At 49.9% G+C, this 19,069-nt stretch overlaps 1 protein-coding gene across 4 annotated transcripts in view; it reads right to left on the reverse strand.

Moving 5' to 3' along the window:
• frem1b (Fras1 related extracellular matrix 1b) overlaps positions 1-7,959 on the reverse strand; it is a 28,395-nt gene extending 20,436 nt beyond the window's left edge. For 2 of the 4 annotated variants that reach the window (XM_077583402.1, XM_077583400.1), the window contains exons 1-9: positions 7,617-7,959; positions 6,510-6,619; positions 5,279-5,575; positions 5,063-5,157; positions 4,356-4,612; positions 3,358-3,563; positions 2,798-3,121; positions 1,674-1,782; positions 1,457-1,588 (exon numbers count right to left, since the gene is read on the reverse strand). In XM_077583402.1, the coding sequence (XP_077439528.1) occupies positions 1,457-1,588; positions 1,674-1,782; positions 2,798-3,121; positions 3,358-3,563; positions 4,356-4,612; positions 5,063-5,157; positions 5,279-5,521 (1,366 nt within the window). In that variant the 5' untranslated portion in view covers positions 5,522-5,575; positions 6,510-6,619; positions 7,617-7,959. Of the gene's footprint in view, positions 1-1,456; positions 1,589-1,673; positions 1,821-2,797; positions 3,122-3,357; positions 3,564-4,355; positions 4,613-5,062; positions 5,158-5,278; positions 5,576-6,509; positions 6,660-7,616 lie in introns of those variants that run through there. The other 2 variants (XM_077583401.1, XM_077583403.1) reach the window with 2 other exon arrangements.
• Between the last annotated feature and the right edge of the window lie 11,110 nt (positions 7,960-19,069).

A 19,069-nucleotide genomic window follows, 5' to 3' on the forward strand; every position in this document is an offset into this window, starting at 1 on the left:
AACGCTAACACTGTCGCTAACAGCGGGCCTCGTGTTGTCAGCGACGCCCACACTTTGGCACTTTGATTCAATTAGCGAGCGCCGCGCGGAAGCCATGAGCCGCTTTTGGCGCCAACGCGACCACGTGGCGTCCGTCCCGGCGGCCGCCCGCGTGCCAGGACAGAAGGCCCAGGTCACGTGACAGATTGAGAAACGAGCGCTCGCCATCCGCTAACTCATTAGCGACGCCACCGAGGGGACGCGGGCGGCCGGTCCGCGCGAGAGACGCGGTGCTAATTGGGCCCGAAGGTGGCGTCGGGCGCAGCGCCCGACGTGGGCGCAGCGCCCGTCGTGGGCGCCACTCATGGGTGCCGTACGCGGGACAGGCACGGCGCCATTTGGCTGAAGGCGTCGCACGCGCGGACGGGGACACGGCGACGACTTTTGCGCACACGCCGAAGCTTCCGTTCATGGAAAGAACCCCTACAATTTTCTTTCATTTAAATTTAAAAAGCAAGTTTATTATGAACACACCAAAAAATCTAACAAATAAATTTTAAATACAATTTTAATTTAACAAAATAATTACAAATGGTTTAGGTACACGTACATGATGTTTTTATGATATTTAATATCTTTGCATTTGATTTGAATTAAGAAAAAAACACATTATATTTCCACTGTAATTTATGAACACCGTCTCTTATCACAAATTATATTGTACATTTAAAAAATCTCACTTGAGAAACAAAATATGATATTTGTATTTAAATTCAACACTAAATTATTCTAAAGATACCAATGATGTTGTTTAGTAAGTAATTTTGAATTTAAAAAGGCCATTTTCATTTTAAAATACTGTTGTTTGCAATAAATGTAATATCAGATTGTTCAACATTTGATATGGCAAAGCCGTCAAGTTTCTTGCAAAATGATGACGTCACGATGATGACATCACTGTTGAGCATTTTCTTTGGACTTGTAGACGTTTCATGCCATATATGCGCACGCACACACACTGTCGCAAACACAATTTGTGTGCGAAGGGAGTGCCGTTAATTGGTCCCGGCGGTGCGGTTGGGCCCGACGCCCGAGAACGAGCGCCGCTCGCGGGTGTTACGGGCGGGACGGGAGGACAGGCAGGCCGGCGTCCAATTGGCTGAAGGCGTTGGATGCTAGACGAGGGGTCCGCCCTCACCCTGGGGGGCGTCACCCTTCCTCATGGGGACCCAGATGAGGATGACGACGCCACAAATAAAGTTTGGGAAAATCCACTTGTACTTCCCACCACTGATGATGATGATGATGATGATGATGATGATGATGAATTTGCCTGCAAACTACTGGCATGTTGCTATGTGTGTGCGTGAAATGGCACCGAGCACGTCCAGCAATCTGCCCAGCCCCAACATCCATTTTGCGCCACACACGCACGCACACAAATAAGTAAAGCGGGCGGCGCGGGACGAGCGCTCACCTCCGACGACGAGGCGTCCGTGCTCGGGCCCGTCCACGGCCACCAGGAAGACGTCGTCGATGTTGTCGCTGTCCACGATCTGCAGCTCCGCCCACGTGATGGGTCGCGACTGACCTTCCAGAAGGTCCAGACCTGAGCGGACGCCGGCAGGGTTTGCGTGACTGGACGGCCGTCGAGGACGAGGACGGTGACTTTTGCCTTTTCGCTGGCGGCGTACCCGTGTTCCAGGACACCCGCGGCGCATTGGTCTCCGCCGCCCTGATGGACACGTGGACCACGATGGGCGGACTGGTCGCATAGGAAGCGTCAAAGGCCTGGAACTCCATCTAGCACAAAAAAGCACACGCGTGGTCTTTTGATGTGCCTGAAGAAAAATAACCAAGACAAATATTAGCACTCCAGCTAGCATGCTAACAAGCGCTATTTGTATTGCTGCATTTGCCCTGATTCTTAAACACGGAAGCAGGAAGCAGTTTCTGTTTCAGTTTCTAACAGGTCTGTTAGCAATGAGCTGTCGTTAGATTAGCCGTATGAATCCCTACGACAACTGTGTGATTGCCCTACACATGACCCAATTAGCTTGCTGACCGCACAAAAAAAAAAAAGGGATGCCGGGACAGACCCTTGCGTAAAGGCGGGACAAAACAATGGGGCCGCTGGCAATTCGGACACAAGGTTCAAATGGTTAAGATCAGGGGACGTCGGTAATATTTGTCAACTGTGGGTGTGTGAAGCCCTTTAAGATCGTTCCTATTTGATCTATAAATCAATTTGACTTGAGACGGTCTGAGGTTGAACGAGACGTCGAAACCAGGGGTAGGAAACCCTGGTCATGGAGAGCCGCAGTCCTGCGTGTTTTAGATATCTCCCTCCTCCAACACGGGGTGAGGATCGTTATCGGGCTTCTCCAGCGGATCAACTTAATCACCTGTAATGGAAGAGGGAGACGTCTACAACACACGGGCCAGTGGCTTTCCAGGACCAGCGTTCCCAAACCCTGCCCTGAGCTAACATCATAAGCAACATTACATGCTAAGAACCCAAGCTTGAAAGTTGCCATTAGCGTTACATCTTTGATGTTTTAGCTGCTAACAATTGGGCTCTGCTTAGCAGGTGAGCCATCTTAGAGCTGATCCAAAGTTCATCCAAATGAGTGACTTGGGAAGCGAATGTTGATACCTTCTGTAACTTTTCTTTTGTATATCTCGATCTTATGACAGAACCGGTCCTTTAGATTCCGTTTGCTAGCTAGCTAGCCCGGATCCGATGAAAAGTCAGCGTTGAAGAGCGTCAATAGGGAAGACGGCGGCCGTTTGAAAGCGACAGATTTGGCACCAGTACCTGAAAGTTGTCGCGTGCGAGGCGGCTGCTATTGGGCGGCTGGTACGCCACCTTCAGGTGGTGGAGGTCGGACCAGGTGAAGGAGCCCACGGGCTTGGCGTGTCGGTCCAGGTGGGTGACGTAGCCTCGCGGGGGCGGGACGGTCACGTTGAACACCAGCCCGTCTTTGGGGCTCTCGGGGTCTTCGGCGTCCAGCGTGGCGGTGGTGATGGGGGTCAGGACGAATTGGTCCACTTCCAGGATGAAGGACGCCATGAAGGCGGCCCGCGGCGGCTGGTTGGGCGTGGCCCCGACGATTTGGACCGGCAGCCACACAGACTCCGTCTTAACGGGAGTGAAAACTTGTTATTGGCGTGTGAACAACAACAAGCACTTTGAAGCGCTTGCAACGCCAAAGTGTCGCTTCCTGACACCTCCCGGCTGCCAACAAACGTGCCACAAAGTCAACGCTTCTCTCTGATCGTTAGCATTGAGCTCGTGCCAAGGCACCGCTAGCACGACTAGCATGGATCACTCAAGTGGGAAAGTAGTGATTGCTATTTTGGGGATCTGGTCCTAACCTCCAGCAGAACCCTGGACTCCTGCTCCCTCAGCTCCACGCTGATGGCGACGTAGTCGAGGTCGGGCGAGGGAGGGCTGAGGTGTCGGTACTTGAGGCCGGAAGTCAGGAAGTCCTGGCAGCTGGTCTTCAGGAAAGCCACTTCCTTGGTGCCGGACACGCAGGCGCGGTTTCCCGGACAGAGCGCCGCCGCCGCCGCGTCGCGACCTGGACCAGCGGCCGGCAACACAAAGCGCATGGAATCCTTCCTTTTCATTTCTTTTCATGTCGCCACGTCAAAATGTGCTTTTACGTGAAACCGCACAAGGCAGGCCGCCGCCGCCGCCGCCAAAACAAACGGCGCAATGAAGGTCCTTGATATTAATGACTTTTTTTTTTTAATTCACAAATATGATTATTATTACAAGAAAGAAATCAGATTTGCTACGAGAATATAGTCCTGTATTTTTAAGAACAGAAAGCATGTTTTTTTTGTTGAGAATGTAGTTGGCATTTTTGGAGAACAAAAATTTGATCTAGTTAGTCCTATTAAAAAAAAATGTTTTGTGTTTTTTGGAGAACAAAAATCATACATCATACAGTCTTGTTTTAGTTTTGTTTTTGAGACCACGGCCTTATTTTTTTGGACACAAAAAAAATCGAGACTATTGTTCTATTTTTTTGGGGGCACCAAAAAGGTAATTTTTCTGAGAATATGATCTTGTTTTTGGGCAAATGAAAATTGTCCTTTTTTTTTCTTTTACGAATATCTTATTTATTAAAAAAACAAACATGCAAAAACCTTCTATTTTTAGGATCCAGTCCTAAAGAAAAGCTCATCTTTCCCAAAACTTTTGCTGTAATATTAGAAGTTTAAAGTTTAAGAAAAAGCTTGTGATGGAGTCGAGCACTAAAAAAACATCTTCGCCAAGCGGAAGTTGCTTCGACTCCCATCGGCTCGGCGTCGACCGCGACCGATCGGAGTGGGTTGAGAAAGTGGTCGCGGGCGCAGCGCCGTACCTTTCCTCTGGAGGGCGTCATCCTCTCGTACCAGCTGACCGGCGGTCAGAACTCCGGCGGCGGCGAGCAATCGCACGGCGCACGCGGCGCCGTCCCGGCCTCTGATGTTGACCACCGAGCGGTCGATGGGGTTGGACAGCCCGTAGAAGTCCGGAACCACCAGAGGGGTCGGTCCCAAGTCCACCAGGCCGGGTGGCCGCTCCACCACGCGAACCTGCACGACCACCGACTCCACTCGCGTCTCTGAAGAGTCCAACCTACAACACATTTGTCACTTCTCGCAAGGTTGTTGGTTTTGGCCGGTCACACAAGTTCTTTTGTGGCATGTGCGATCACTTGGTTCTGGACTTGGCGGCACTCAACTCGTCTTGACTCGTCCCTCATCTGCAGGCTAATTCGGGCTCAACTCTGACTGAACTCGAGTGGACGCAAGAAACTCCATCAGAACCTGAGAATGGTCTTCACCCGCAACTTGGGCCAGCCTTCGTCTTGGACTGTTAAGAGACGCAGGACTAGACTAGGATGTGGATCCGGGGCTAGGTCTGGACCAGGATAACGGAGGTGTGAGAGTGTCAGGTGTACTGTGACGCCGCGGACTTTCATTCTCTATGAAATAATGAGCGACTCTGGATGCAGGACCGGGACTGGACTGCAGGACTGACCTGTAGAAGGTCAGCAGGACAAGACTCAGAACCAAGACTACTGACCTGTAGACCCGCAGTAGGACTTGGTCGCTGTCCAGCAGAGGACTTCCGTTGTGCTGGTACATGACTTCCTCTGGCAGGAAGTCGCAATCAAACAGCTGACAACAAAATGACAAATGCAACGTAAGCGAGACGAGCGCAAAATCAAGAAAAGACGACGACGAGAGGACAAGAGCGAGACAAGACAAGCACGCAGACAGTCGACGGACGCGTCCTGACCTGCGGCGTGAGCCGGCCCACCCGCTGCGTGATTGGCTGGTTGAGGACCACCTCCACCTTGCAGAGGGCGTCGGCCTCCGTCCGGATCCGCAGCTGCTCCTTGGCCAGGAAGGCCGAGCGGCCCCGCGCCACCTCCAGGCCCGCGTTCACCTCCACCACGCCGCCGCCGGCCACCTCCACGCCGCCGCCGGCCACCGCTCCCGCTAGCAGCAGCAGTGGGAGGAGCGTGCTCACGGCGGCCATCTTGGAGCCGCCGCCACGGCAGACGGACAGGAAGTTGCTTGCTTGAAGGGCTTCCTGTCACGCACGCTCCAATCAGTCAACTCGTCAGCTCAACAACAAAATGCTTGAAAGCTATTTAAATGCTTTCCGGGTCATTTGCTGAGTTCAAAAACATTTCTTTGAATCGGCTTTTACGGATGTGGATGATTTTGACAATTTTTCCTTTGATCATTACTAAACAACAGCGCTTGTTCTTAGTTTGACATGGCCTGCTTTTGCTGCCTGCTAATATTGCCACATTTTCCGTTTTGCTTTTTTTCATATCAAACATGATTTGCATATATGAAGTCTTTGACATCCAAAATGAAAGGATCCCGCACGGACATGCTTGAAAAGAAAGCGGCAGCCTCGACAAAGTTGGAGCAACGAGCATTCTTTCCTCCAATTCGGAAAAAAACAAATGTCACTTTCCGTTTCAGCCGCACGTCAAATAAATCACCCAAAACTTTATTCGCACCAAAATGTGCGCATTGCCCAGACGGACAGCCTCGTCATCACTTCCAACAAGAAAGGAAGCAACAGCATGACAATGTGAAAATCCAGACAATAAACGAGCACGAAGACAAAAAACAAGCACAACATCAAGACCACAACTACAAGTTGACAAAATGAAGGAAATAATAAGAGAGGAATGCGTCAATGTCAGTCACCGGCCGGGCTGAGCTGGAGGAGCTCCGTCACATTTGAGGTCAACCAGGACGTCATGTGTCACGTCACATCTTCGTTTGTCCCTTCACACGTTTATCACATCTCCATTTGTCATTTCACAAACTTTGTTTTGTACTTTCGTGTATTCAAGTTTTGAGAATGCGCTTTTTTTTTTTATGGAGGGGCGGTGGGGGGTAAAATTCCACGGGAACATGTGGACAATCACTTTGCAAGTCATGTGACGGCACACGGGAAGTGCCATCGGCGGGCGCCAAGTTCCCGCGAGTGCGCATTGGCTTACCTTGGCTGGCGTTGCTGTTGAGTCTGTCGTGACCCGATCTGTTGCACGTGAACGTCCCCCCTGCCGAATTGAGTCCACAACGCCAGCCGAGCTACTGCTCGTCCTTTGACCTGGCAGTCCGACAGCAGACAGGAAGTGAGAGCTCAAGACTTCAGCTTTTACAAGCCCCCCCCACCCACCCATAAAGGCCCCCAAAACCCCCACTGACGCGCACGCTTCCCCGCCTCTGCTGGGCCCCCACCACCCGTCTGTGTGCACAATCCCCTTTTGTCCATTTGATTGTCCCACAATCTTGCGGGCCCACCTGAGGAATGCGGAGTTTCATCAACACAAAGATCCTGGACACAATTCACACACAAACATGCAACATGCAACTACGTATTTTCGTTTTTTTCTACGCTTCTATGTTTTTTGTGGATTTTTTTTGGACGGGTACAATTGAAAAGTCCATTTTGGTCTAACTCTCCCAAAGTTACACAGCAGCTGAACTTTTCAACAATTTCGTGACAGCTGTAACAAATTGTGACTGTCCAAGAAAGCCAAGCCCTTCTTTAAAACCTTACTTTGAAAGCCCGGCCAACTCTTTTCGGTTTTAGCTGCATTGCAATTCCACGGTCAAGATTATTTTGCTTGAGATGGTGTGAATTTGAAGGCAGCAGAGCCAAACTTTGAGCTTTTAGAAGATGAGACAATGTCAAGTCCTCTGCAATCCTGTTTTTATTTTTTTAATATGTAACCCACTTCCGTGAATGTACACATCATGACAAAAATGTAAACTTTTAGTGCCGTTTACAACAATCCGTCGATTGAAAAGCATTGGCTTTGGATCAATGTCATTGAATTTGTGAGGATTCTTTTGATTTCAAAAGGTGATGAAATGCCGTTTGACTGCTGCTATAACAATCTGCCTGCTTCGTATGCTCGTCATTAGTCAGGCAAAAGCAAAAAAAGGAAGAATTTGCATCGTGGAAATATCTCAAACGTTGCATGTTCCAAATGGTCAATAAAGTCAAACTAAAACGTCCTTTTCAGCAACAAAAAACGATGTCAATTGTTCCAGGGGGTTCCAAACGAGTTCAATTCAAAAGTCAAGTGGAAATTGTCAACCTTGTTGTTGTTGTCGTCACAATCCTACCACAAGGCGGCCGCTGCTTAGGAAGTGTGGGAGACTTTCATTGGGGTCGTCGTGGGAGGCTCGTCGCTATCAAATGGGCTCGGGGGGGACAAGGGGGGGCTTCACAAGTCTTTCTTGCGTCACAAAAACACAGGGAGGGGCTTTCCAACCGAAAAGCTTGGCTCATAAAATGCTTCCTTGACGTTCTTCAAATTCATTTTCTCTTCTTTTACCTCCACACGGGAGAAAACAAAAGCTCGTTTTTTTCCCTCTTCTTTTTCTTCTTCTTGCAAATTTAAAATGGCGCGAGCAAACCAATGTCAAGTGCATTACCGCCACTTACCGGACTGGAGAAACCAGTGCTTGGTTGCATTAGCGTTGTTAGGCTAGCGTGAGTATTGTAGAGCACCATTTCCGTTTTTTTTTTATAAAATAAAACTTTTTCGAAACAAAATCAATGTTTCTCAAAAGTGATATATGAAGGGCCACGTATGAATATATTTTTGTAGAAGGCGGGGGCAATATTCTATATTCTATAATATTATATATATTTAAAAAAAATTACGAGAACTACACGTAACGTACTACTCGACTGTTTGTGCCAATATTTTCCGGTCGGGTTTCCAAATAAGGAGATAGTAATTGCTTTAGCAGAGATGAACCATATGATGTTATGCATTCGCTCTTTGAAACGTTGTGTACGGCCAGCGACAAAGTTGCCTCACTTTGCGAAGGTCACAGCCGGACGTTCACTTGTTAACATGTATATTTACTTCTTTTTTTTATTTACGTTGTCGTTGTACGGTCCCTTCCCAAAGTCTTGCGGGCACGCTAACATGCTAACGTGCTAACAACACACTCACACAATTTGGATCGGGATGCGTTCTTGGACATTTTGAGACCAAGTTTAGTTGATGCCATGATATGGAAAGCAAGAACTTTTGTCCTTTTGGGCCCACGCGGGCCCACGCGGGCCCACGCGTCCATCTTGGTTTGCCGTCAAAGGAAGAGCAGCGCCAACGCGCTCCATCTCGCCCCCCCTCCAGTGTAGCGTGCGTGCGTGCGTTGTGATGTCTTGTGACTGTTGGCCTTCGCGTGGCGACCGCGCCGCTTGGCGCCGTGCCCGCGTTGGAGCGGCGCCCGCTCGCATCCCCGCCGGCGCCCGTCGCCCTGGAATTCATTCTCCGCCGTCGCTGACCCGCAATGGACACCACGTGACGGAAAGAACGCAAAAGGCCGGCGAGCCGCACTTTGGAGCCATTTTTGGAGCGGCAACCCAAGTGAGCCCGAACGACCGCCACCAGTTTCCCCTCCGCCGCGTTGGCAACGGCCGCGACGCCGCGCTTTGTACCAGCGAGCCCCAATCAACATTTTGGGCCTTTTCGTCGTTCTTGGCCGGGATGAGGGTTTCAAGTCATGGTCAGGGTTTGAAATGAGGGTTGCTCCGAGACGGGCGGAAGGTCGGCTGTTGGAAGCCGCTCTCCCCGAGTCGTGGCGTCCTTGGGCAAGGCACTTGGCCCACATGGCCTCCAGTGCTGGTGTATGGAAGGTGCCAATGTTTGGCGGTGGTGGGAGGGGCCGTAGGCGCACACGGGCAGCCGCGCGTCCGGCAGTGTCAATGTGTAAGCGCACAAATAATGTATCCGTCGTAAAGTGTCTTTGAGTTTCAAGAAAAGCGCTCCATAAATCCCAGGCATTATGATTATTATTATTGCGCTTTCAAATGAAAGTTTGAAACCAGAATGAGGGTTTTCAAACCAGGCTAAAGGCTTTGAAATTTGGGAAATGAGTGCTTCGAGTCATCATTCTTGGGGTTTTGACTGAGGATTTGAGTTCCAAGTGAATGTTGATCTTGATGAAGCGGCGTGATTGACGTGAGGTGCGTGCGTGCGTGCGTGCGTGCGTGCGTGCGTGCGTGCGTGCGTGTCATGTTGATGATGTCAGCGCCGTCGCTCTCGCTTGTCGCATCAAATCAGCTGCGTGACATCAACAACCAACGCCGTTAGCATCACCGCCAACATGGTGGGGGGTATCACCTCCACCGCGGTGAGGTGGGGGGTCCTTGAGGCCCCGGTGGGGTGGAGCTCATCCTCAAATTATGCTAATGAGGCGTCGAATTGACGCAAAACAAGCCCGACCGGTCACTAATGTTTGTCCAGTCGTGAAAGGCCGAGACTCCCTGCGAGAAATACCAGGAGGGGGGCAAGGGGGGAGAAAGTGGGGGTGGGGGGCACGGGGGGAGAAAGTGTGGGGGGGGCGCGGGGGCAGTCTGGGTAATCAGGCGCCGGCGTGCGGGTGGGCGGGGCGTCTCCCGCAGCGTTGCGCATTATCATATTTCCACGTCATTACTTCTTTTTCCACTTGAAATGAGGAAGCAGCTCGACGGTGCGTTCGCTGCCCGCGGGACAACGAGGCGCTCGGACGCACGCACCATCCGCCGACGACACCGGCCAATCGTGCGCACGCTCACACACACACAACTTCTTTCTTTTTTTTAGTTGCACTGGGTTTTTTTTGGGTATTACATTTTAAAACGTGGCTTTTGTTGTTGTTTTTAATAACACAAGACGAGCGCACACAAGACGAGCGCACATCAAACGCGGCAATGACGACAACCAAGCCGACAAGAAGGACGCGCTTGCGTTGTTGACGCCGTCGCTCCGTCAGCCGATGACGAAGTTCCGAGGCGAGCGATGCCAACGTGCCGCGGGCGCCGCCTGGCCCGTTGGCCGCCCGTTGGCCGCCCGCTGCCGCCGTAGCTGGCGATTAGCGTGGGCGGGCCAGAGACGCGCTGGCACGGCCGCTTCCCGTCTCATGGCGGCGCCGTCATTCGTTGACGGGCTTGACTTGCGTCCGCTTCCTGTTTGGCTGCCGGCAACAGGAAGTGGAGCAACACGCACACGCCCACTCAAGGTGGCTGCTCAAGGGACATGCTTCGGATTGGCTGCTCGTCTCCGTCCGTCCGTCCGTCGCCGTGTGTTGACATTTACGTCTGTGGCCGCCGTGTGGTGCGAGCGCGTTCACGTATTTCACGCATTTGCGTGTGAATCTCGCTAGGAACATCAATTTCATTCTCGTAAAAATATACAGTAGATGTTAATGGTGTCAAAATGTGTGCATTTGCTTTCAGTTCATTCAAAGTTCCTTTTTTTTAAACGCGCGATTAATTGCGATTAATTAATTGAAGACGCGTCCTCATCAAAATTGAGCAGTGATGTCATAAATGTCATCATAACGCATAGATTTGTGGGGAACGGGTTCGAGTTGTATTTGACAAATGTGTCGAATGTCACAATTTACTTCATGTTAAAGATTTGATGATTTTTAAATTATGAAAAGAAAAATGCACTGACCTGTCATTGTTACAAATGCAATGATGCCATCTAGTGGCAGAAAAATTACAAATCAATGTCACACTGTTTTTTTACAGTACACGACATCTTTTCAACTTTAACTCAATTTTGTGAAGGATTATGAAATGAATGATTATAAGATGCAGCCAATTTTCTTTAGCTTCACTTTTATGTTATCAAGAGTATGAAAACTTGGGGAAAAAATTCTATTGTACATTTAGAAGAGATATAAAATGTGCAATTTATTGTGAGTTAACTATTGAAGTCATGTGATTCGTTACAATTCAAAATTGTAATCACTTCTATCTTTCTATATGGGATTGTGTGTGCGTGCGCGTGTGCGTGCGCGTGTTGGGGCTCCGTGGCGTGTGCGTGCGCGTGTTGGGGCTCCGTGGCGTGTCTCCAGTGTTCTGGCCGCCGCCCAGTTGCTTCTTCATCAGAGTGAGCGGTCAAACGCACACTTTCACAGCCAGATGACATCAGTGTGTGTGTGTGTGTGTGTTGGGGATTGCCCCCCCCCCCCCCTCGCGTCACACCGTCACCTCCTGGCGGCCGGCGTGGAGGTGAGGGTGTGATGAAGTGCCAGGAGGAGGCGCGGTGGGCCGACGAGGGGGCCAGCAGCTGCCAAGCAACTTCATTGACCCCCCCCGTGTGTGCGTGCGCGTGCGTTTTAGGGTGTGAAAAGAGCGCACGGTGGCGCGCCAACATGGCGGCTGTGAACATTCAGCTTCAGCGAGGCCAACTGTTGCATTGTGGGAGCATTTTTTTTCTCTGGCCGAGCACCCCATCGACAGGAAACCCCGCCCGCACGACAAACATCAAAAGAAGCTGAGAGACGGGCGGCCATTTTGAATGTCGCTTACCCTCACGAGCGGTCGCCAGGGACACGACGAGCGTTTGCAATCGCAACGTCTTTGGAATGCCGATCAACGCAAACGGCCGCCAGTTTCATACGCGCTGCTCGAACGTTTCATCATTTGGAATGATGACATCACATTTTGAGCGGCAATCGGCAACGCTCAATATTTCAGCGCCATCCGTCAATCTGTCATCCGGCAACAAAATCAGCACGAATTGAAGGCGTGCCCGTCCGTGAGTGACGCGGCACGGTGGCCTAGTGGTTAGCACGTCCGCCTCGCACTGGAAATGGAGGCCACGGACGGACGGGCCTTCTGCTCGTACGACACGCCATACTTTGCCTCCACATGACCTGCCGCCGATTGGCAGCAACCAGTCCAGGGTTCCGACCCAAGGCCCCGCCCCCAAATGCCGTCACCCCAAAGTCCACTCGGTTAAGTGACTTTGCCGCCTTGTGCGGGATGGCGATCGTTAGCGACGCCATCTTCCTGCTCACTGAACGGCGAGCGTTCCATGATGCTAATGACGCTAATGTGCACACAAGGCGCCCGCGGCGGCGTGATCACATGACTGCGGCTGCGACCGGTTGTGGTGCAATGTGAGAACACACGCACGCACACACACACACGCACGCACGGTCGACATCACAAACGCGGTGTGGATGTTTTCAGGTCACATGCTAATTGCTGCGCGTTTTATTGTGGCGGGACGCACGGAGCCGTCATTAAAGGTCAACGAGCGCCACGCCCAACAAATCTTTCCCGACTGTCATGGGCGAGCGGTTAGCTAGCGGCGCGTACGCCTGGCTTGACGCGAGCGGTCGCCGGCCGTTTGGACGACTTCCACAAACAACGACAACGCAAACGTCGTCATTGGATTGGCAAACATCGATCACGTATTCGGTTGTCGGTCGTCGGTCGTCAGGTCGTCGGTCGTCGGTCGTCAGTCGTCGGTCGTCGGTCGTCGGTCGTCGGTCGTCGGTCGTCGCATTCGAATGTGACATCGGTCATCACCATGTCAAGCATTTGAAAAATCATATGACAAATCATTCTTCCACATTTACGATTCAAATTCATCAATCGGCTTCTAACGATGACATCGTGAATAAAAAAGAATCGTCGTGATCATCGGTCGTGTTTCAGAGATGACGAATGAAGAATATTTGACAGGACAACTTTAATAAGCAGTCGCAATGTCAATCTTGTTCGACGGCTCAAAGTTGACGAAAATCACGCCGATCACAAATATTGAAACCGTTAATGATGTCACCGATGATGAAAAACGGCAAAAGGCTCATTCAAACGATTCCAAAGCTGAACAAACATTGACGATGTCAATCATGTGGATTTCAAAAATGAGGTCATTCAAATCAATGATGAGCATGAAAAATATTTCAAGATGAAAACGTTGTTAATAAAGTTGCGGCTGATCAAATCAATCCAAACGTCATTTTAATGATGAGTAAATCAAACGTGATTTGATGACAGCATTTGAATAAACGTGCACGTTTTGAAACGATGTCATCTTTAAAAAGAATAATAATAATGAATAATGGAGAGCAAAAGTCCTGTTTTCTGCCGCTAGCTTTTGGTTTCGCCACAACAAGCTCCTCCCCCTTTGTTGCTTCTTCTTTTTGTTGTTCTTCTGTTTGTCAAGCACATGAAAAGTCTTGTTATGCAAATGAGCTGGTAAATGTCAAATTAGCATAGATTAGCTCCCTCGCAGACGGCTGCTTTGCATACGGCCGCCGCCGTCACCTCACGGCGGCTTGCCGCCGCCGTCCCGTCGCCGCCGAGACTGATGGAGAGCGACAGAGCGGACGCCGCCTTGACGGACGGACGGACGGACGGACCGATGGATGGATGGATGGACGGACGGGGGGCGTCGCTAAGAGGGGGAAAGCCACATTATGCTAATGAGCTTGTTCATCAAAAGGCTGCCGGGCCTTCCGTCACCCTCGGACATTCGCCGCTCGCTCCTTTTCTTCTCTCATTTGGGATGACCGCACGCGCGCACACACGCGCACACACACGCACGCACACACATTGGCTCACATTAAACATACATGAAATGGGAGGGAGGGGGGCGGGGGCGGGGGGGGGGGTCCAGATGTTGGCTGTGTTGTCAGTTGAATCGTTAACTCACTCGAACACGTTTCATTTATTCATTTAACATTTCTCATATGCTGCACACACACGTTCTCTTCTCATGCAAACACACACGCGCGAATATGCTCCAAACTTTTTGCATGGGAAAATTCATCATCATCATCATCATCATCATCATCATCATCATCATCATCATCATCATCATCATCATGTTGGTGGGGGCGTAAAAAACTACTTTTTTTGAAATACTGAACTTTTTGAGAATTTTCAAGTGGTTGATTTTTATATATTTTTTTTAACATTTCTTACATTGTTTTTTTTTAAGTTTATTGTGTGTGTTTTTTAAAAGACAAAATGTATTTGTATTTTGACATTGTTCATTTTTTTTGCAGCGTTGCAAATTTAGCTCATTTTTAAAAATGTTTATATTGACCTCATATGTTGAATTTGTTGGAAGTCATTTTTTTGCAATGTTGATTTTTATTTTTTTTTACATTGTTGACATTTTTACTGTTAGGTGACGATGAATCCCAAAAAAATCACAAAGCAGCAAAAAAGGAAAGCAAGAAAGATGAAGAATGAAAAGAGAAAAGAAAGCCAAGCAAAAAAAGGACGCAAGTCAACAATTGGACAAAGAAATGGCGGAGACAACGAGGCACACCTGGACTGGCTGCAGGAAGCCGATTGGTCGACAGGAGGAACCGACCTGACGAGATCAGGTGGAGACCAAAAACCAGAAAACCAGAGAAAAAGTCCGGCCAAAAATGAATAACACCGATTCAACACAACACAATTTTCAGGATGTTGAAGTTGACGTCTTTTAAAAAATAGCCTAACTTGTTTGTAATGTAGATATTCATTTTTCAGGATGTTTTTTAACCGATTTTTTTCTTGAGATGTGAAATTATTTTGCATATTCTTTTGCCATGAAAGTTTGTCGACATTTTTGGAGATTGAGAACGACGCTAACGTTAGCCAGCGCCAACGTTAGCCAGCGCGCCGCCTCAAATATTTAAATGGCCGCTGGAGCCGAGCCACGTGGGCCGGCGCTTCGGCGCTTCGGCGCTTTGGCGCTTTGGCGCCGAGGGGGAAACATTTTCTCAAAATGTAAACGTGTAAAAATGCAAATGCGACATATTGCGGCGGTTACGGCCTGGCTGAGTTTGCGCCCGCGGGCCGGCACGACAGGGGAGGGCGAAGAGGGGGCAGGATGGGGGGGGCAACATTTACACTTGACTTTTGGAAAAGGATCATCACGTTTATTTTCAAATCAAACTTTGTTTTTGTCATTTGCCAATCCTGTCCTCGTGTCACCCGCAACCGCCGCCACCTGCTCGCTGGGCTAGCACAATATGCTTGCCCCCCCCCCCACACACACACACACAACCCCCCCTTTCATTATCGTGGCTGCGATTACTGCCTTCGCAGAAGAGGCAACATGGGGGGTTGGACGGCGGGGGGGCTTTAGCGTAGATTAATAGTGGTTAAAATGAACGTGTCAGCGAACGCCCCTGACAGCGTTTAATTAGCATCGTTAGCATCATCAGTCCCACATAAACACGTCACTTGCTTTGTGTGTGCGTGTGTTTGTACTCGCGTATGTGTGTGCATATGAAGATGGCGGCAAAGGGTCACGTTGAAGGAAGGCGCCCGTGAAGAATGTGTCGGCCATCTTGTTTTTCTTCTTCCACTTTGCTGAACTTCCTGAGGAAAAAAAAAAGTTCCATCTGCACGCCGCCTTCAACATGGCCGACGTTCCAGGAAGCAGATTGACGCGTGTGTCAGACATCTGCTGGGGGGGGCAACATATGCGTCATGCACCCCCACAACAAGATTTTGACTTTGAAAAGGAGAAAAGGTCATCATTGCCGTGAATACGACAAACATGGAGAAGTCACGCGATCGATTAATCGGCAATAAGTTAGAACGAAACAATTGATGTCAAGACAAAGTTGTGATCGAATTGAGCATTTTTTGCCATGCGAGCCGTTAGTCGAGCAACATTGTGGAGTGTGTGTAAGAATGTGAGCATGATTGCCCGTGGCAAAAATTGTGTCCGCTATAAGCCGATCACATTAATTATGCAAATGAGCCGTTAAAGTGTGTGTGTGTGTGTGTGTGTGTGTGGGGGGGGGGGGTTGTATTGTTTCACTAATTAAGTAAACGAGGAGGCTGGCGGCAAACTGCTCCAATGGGTCAAACGCTTGCGCTAAGCTAGGCTAACTGCTACTCTGGCTTTGCAAATGTATGCTAAGCTATGCTAATGCTTGATTGTGCTTGCGCACGCTTGCGCCTTCCTCAAATGCGCTCGCGAAACAAAATGGACGCGCGCGAGCAAAGTGCGAGTCGGATGCTGGTCGTCATCGTTGCTTTTCGTTTTCCAGCTAAACGACTTGAGCCGTCCCTCAGCTCAGTGAAATTGCCGGACGTCCTCAGGCGGAGGCTCGACTTCGTTTGCCGATGGCGTCCAAGACGGAACATAAAAACATTCCGCCTCCAAAGTCGGGACAAAACAAAGCCAGAGAAAACGGCCTGACTGCGCAAACCTCACGTTCAAGACGTCAGCCATGTTTGTTTTTTCTAGATTTGCTCTGGAAATCCGGGACTCTTTGTGATCCCTGGGACCTCTCGGGACGCCAGTGAAAAAAGCTTGGGATTCCTGGACTGTACAAAATCTTTGTGACCAACAGACATGTCCTTCCTTGTCAAGAAGCAAAATGTCTCAAAGTGCCGGAGTGAAGGAGTTGCGCTTGCGATGTTTGAGATCTGCAGGTAAGCCGTCCGGTCCGGGCGACTTACGCACTTTTCCATTCAAGACTTGAGCAATGTTTCTGGAGATTTGTCTTGGAATTCAGGACTGTCCCAGCAACAGTGAAGGATTACAGCACACTAGCCAACATTGATCTAAAGCTTAGTTGAAGCCACAACTAACATTTGGTTGCCGTTCGTTGTTGGTTAAGCACGAACGGCAACCAAATGTTTCTGAAATGTTGTCAGAAAGGCAAGACTAGGAAAAGACGGATCCACAACAGCCGCCATTGTCAACCAAACGATGGCGATGGCGATGGCGGGACTCCAGTCAGTCAAAGTCCAAAACCATCTGACGTTCCGTTTTTAGTTGGTTTGGTTTAAGATGAGAATGAGACGGCAGAAGTCGAGGATGGACGCAAGACGACCCGACGGCCTCCAAGCGCCTTCCCGGCCCTCGTCTCGTATCAACTCGCACCCTGAGGCGGCGCAGTGCTCGTCTCCCAACCTGGAGGTTGCGTGCGGGATCCTCCAGCCTGCCAGCGGGTGCCGGTGCCCTCGAGCAAGACGGTCCCGATGCCGCGTCATCAGGAGGTCAAACCAGGAGACGCTGTCCAGCACTTGACGTCCCGAAGGTGGGAAAGAAGCCGATTTCGCCGATGGCCGCCGTTGGCGCACTCGCTGACACGTTTCGATTGTTGCGCTTTCAAGCGGCGACCAAAAAGGACGCCTTGCGTGCTTGATGTTTCTTTTTTCTCTCTTTTCCATCCGGAACGCTGGCGGCCGCCGCGTCCCGAGGCCAGCGCGGATGTCAGAGGACATGACGAGCGGGACCGAGACGAGCCACTTGGCCGCCGCTCAGCGCCGCTCGGCCTGATGGGCCGCGATGGGCCGCGATGGGCCAAGATGGACGTGGGCCGTCCCGGCTTGGCAGCGGCCGCCGTCCTCCGTGCCACTTGGCCGCCGTCCGTCCCGGGGCGAGTGGGCGGCGTCCCCGGGGCCTCTCAAGTGGCTAGCGCACGTCGCGGCGGATGAGCGGCGCCTCCTAATGCGGCGGGACACGCGCACCGGCGGCCAGCGGGTCGCGCACGCACACACCTGTCAATCAAGCACCTGACACGTGACCGCACGATGACTTTTTGCGACAAAAATGAATGCGTTGGACAAGATTCAACTTCACGAATATTCTGAAGACGTTTTAGTTCATGATTTCAATGATTCCTTTTTTTCATCCAATGAGAAATGAAAGCAATACAAAATGATTTGTTTGCAATCGTTCGCATTCCTGATTTACAATTTAGATTTGCTGAACTTCATTCAATTGTCACTTTTTTTTTGTTTTAAGAGTTGATGGAATTTTATTGACATTATTATGTCGCTTTTGTAAACCTTTAGACAATAAAATGCTATTTGATTATTTCCGGCAAATAAATGTTCACAAAACAACATTTTTAACTTCACAAGACTTTTTTTTTCTTTCTTTTTTTTGCCCTGATGACAAAAACATGAAATTGAAAACATTTCAAAATCATCAGAGATGACAAGCACACGCACGAGTGCTGGCACACGCACGAGTGCTGGCACACGCGCGGCAGGCAGATGGCGCGCGCGCGCACACGCACTCGCACATCATAGTTTTTGAAAAATGTGCGTCGGTTCACTTGCTGGCTGCTTCTACATTTAAAGACTTCGCCCACACACGCGCGCGCGCGCACGCGCGTTGGCAGTATGTGTGACGCAGCTGGTGCTACACTGAACATGTCAACAACACATCAGAATTGATTAACCTTTCAACCCGGTCCGACTCTTCATCATCATCATCATCACCAAGTCACATTGCCCTCTTCACACTCCTGCTCCTGTTGTGTTGTGTGTGTGCGCGCGCGCGCGTGCGTGTGTGTGTAAATTGGAGATAGAGCGATATGTTTTTGTTTTTGTTGTTTTTTCCCAGGGTTGATACCGACACCAATTGTTCGGAGTCAAGGAGGCCGTAAGCGATATTTGGAGCCAATTATTCATTTACAGGAAAAAAGAAAACTAAAATTGTCATCACAATTTTTAAAATACAAATTCCAACTCTGAACAACTTTTAAGATTTGCAAAAATGTGTTTTTGTTGTTGTTGTTCATCAAACTTCAAGTAAATAAATATCGTCGCTCCGGATACTTTTTGCCAGTAAATGGGATATGCTCTCCTATACGACCCCCCCCCCCCCCCCACACACACACACACACACACACATTCATTGGTGCACACCTGTGTGTGTGTGTGAACCAGATCCATCTGTGCCATTTGAGTGGAGACACTTCCTGTTATGGAGGAAGTCACCTCAGGGCAATCCTGCACGCGCACGCGCACTTGAGCTTCCTGACAGCAGAT

This window comes from Vanacampus margaritifer, chromosome 13 (assembly GCF_051991255.1).
Source record: "Vanacampus margaritifer isolate UIUO_Vmar chromosome 13, RoL_Vmar_1.0, whole genome shotgun sequence".
Taxonomy (NCBI): domain Eukaryota; kingdom Metazoa; phylum Chordata; class Actinopteri; order Syngnathiformes; family Syngnathidae; genus Vanacampus; species Vanacampus margaritifer.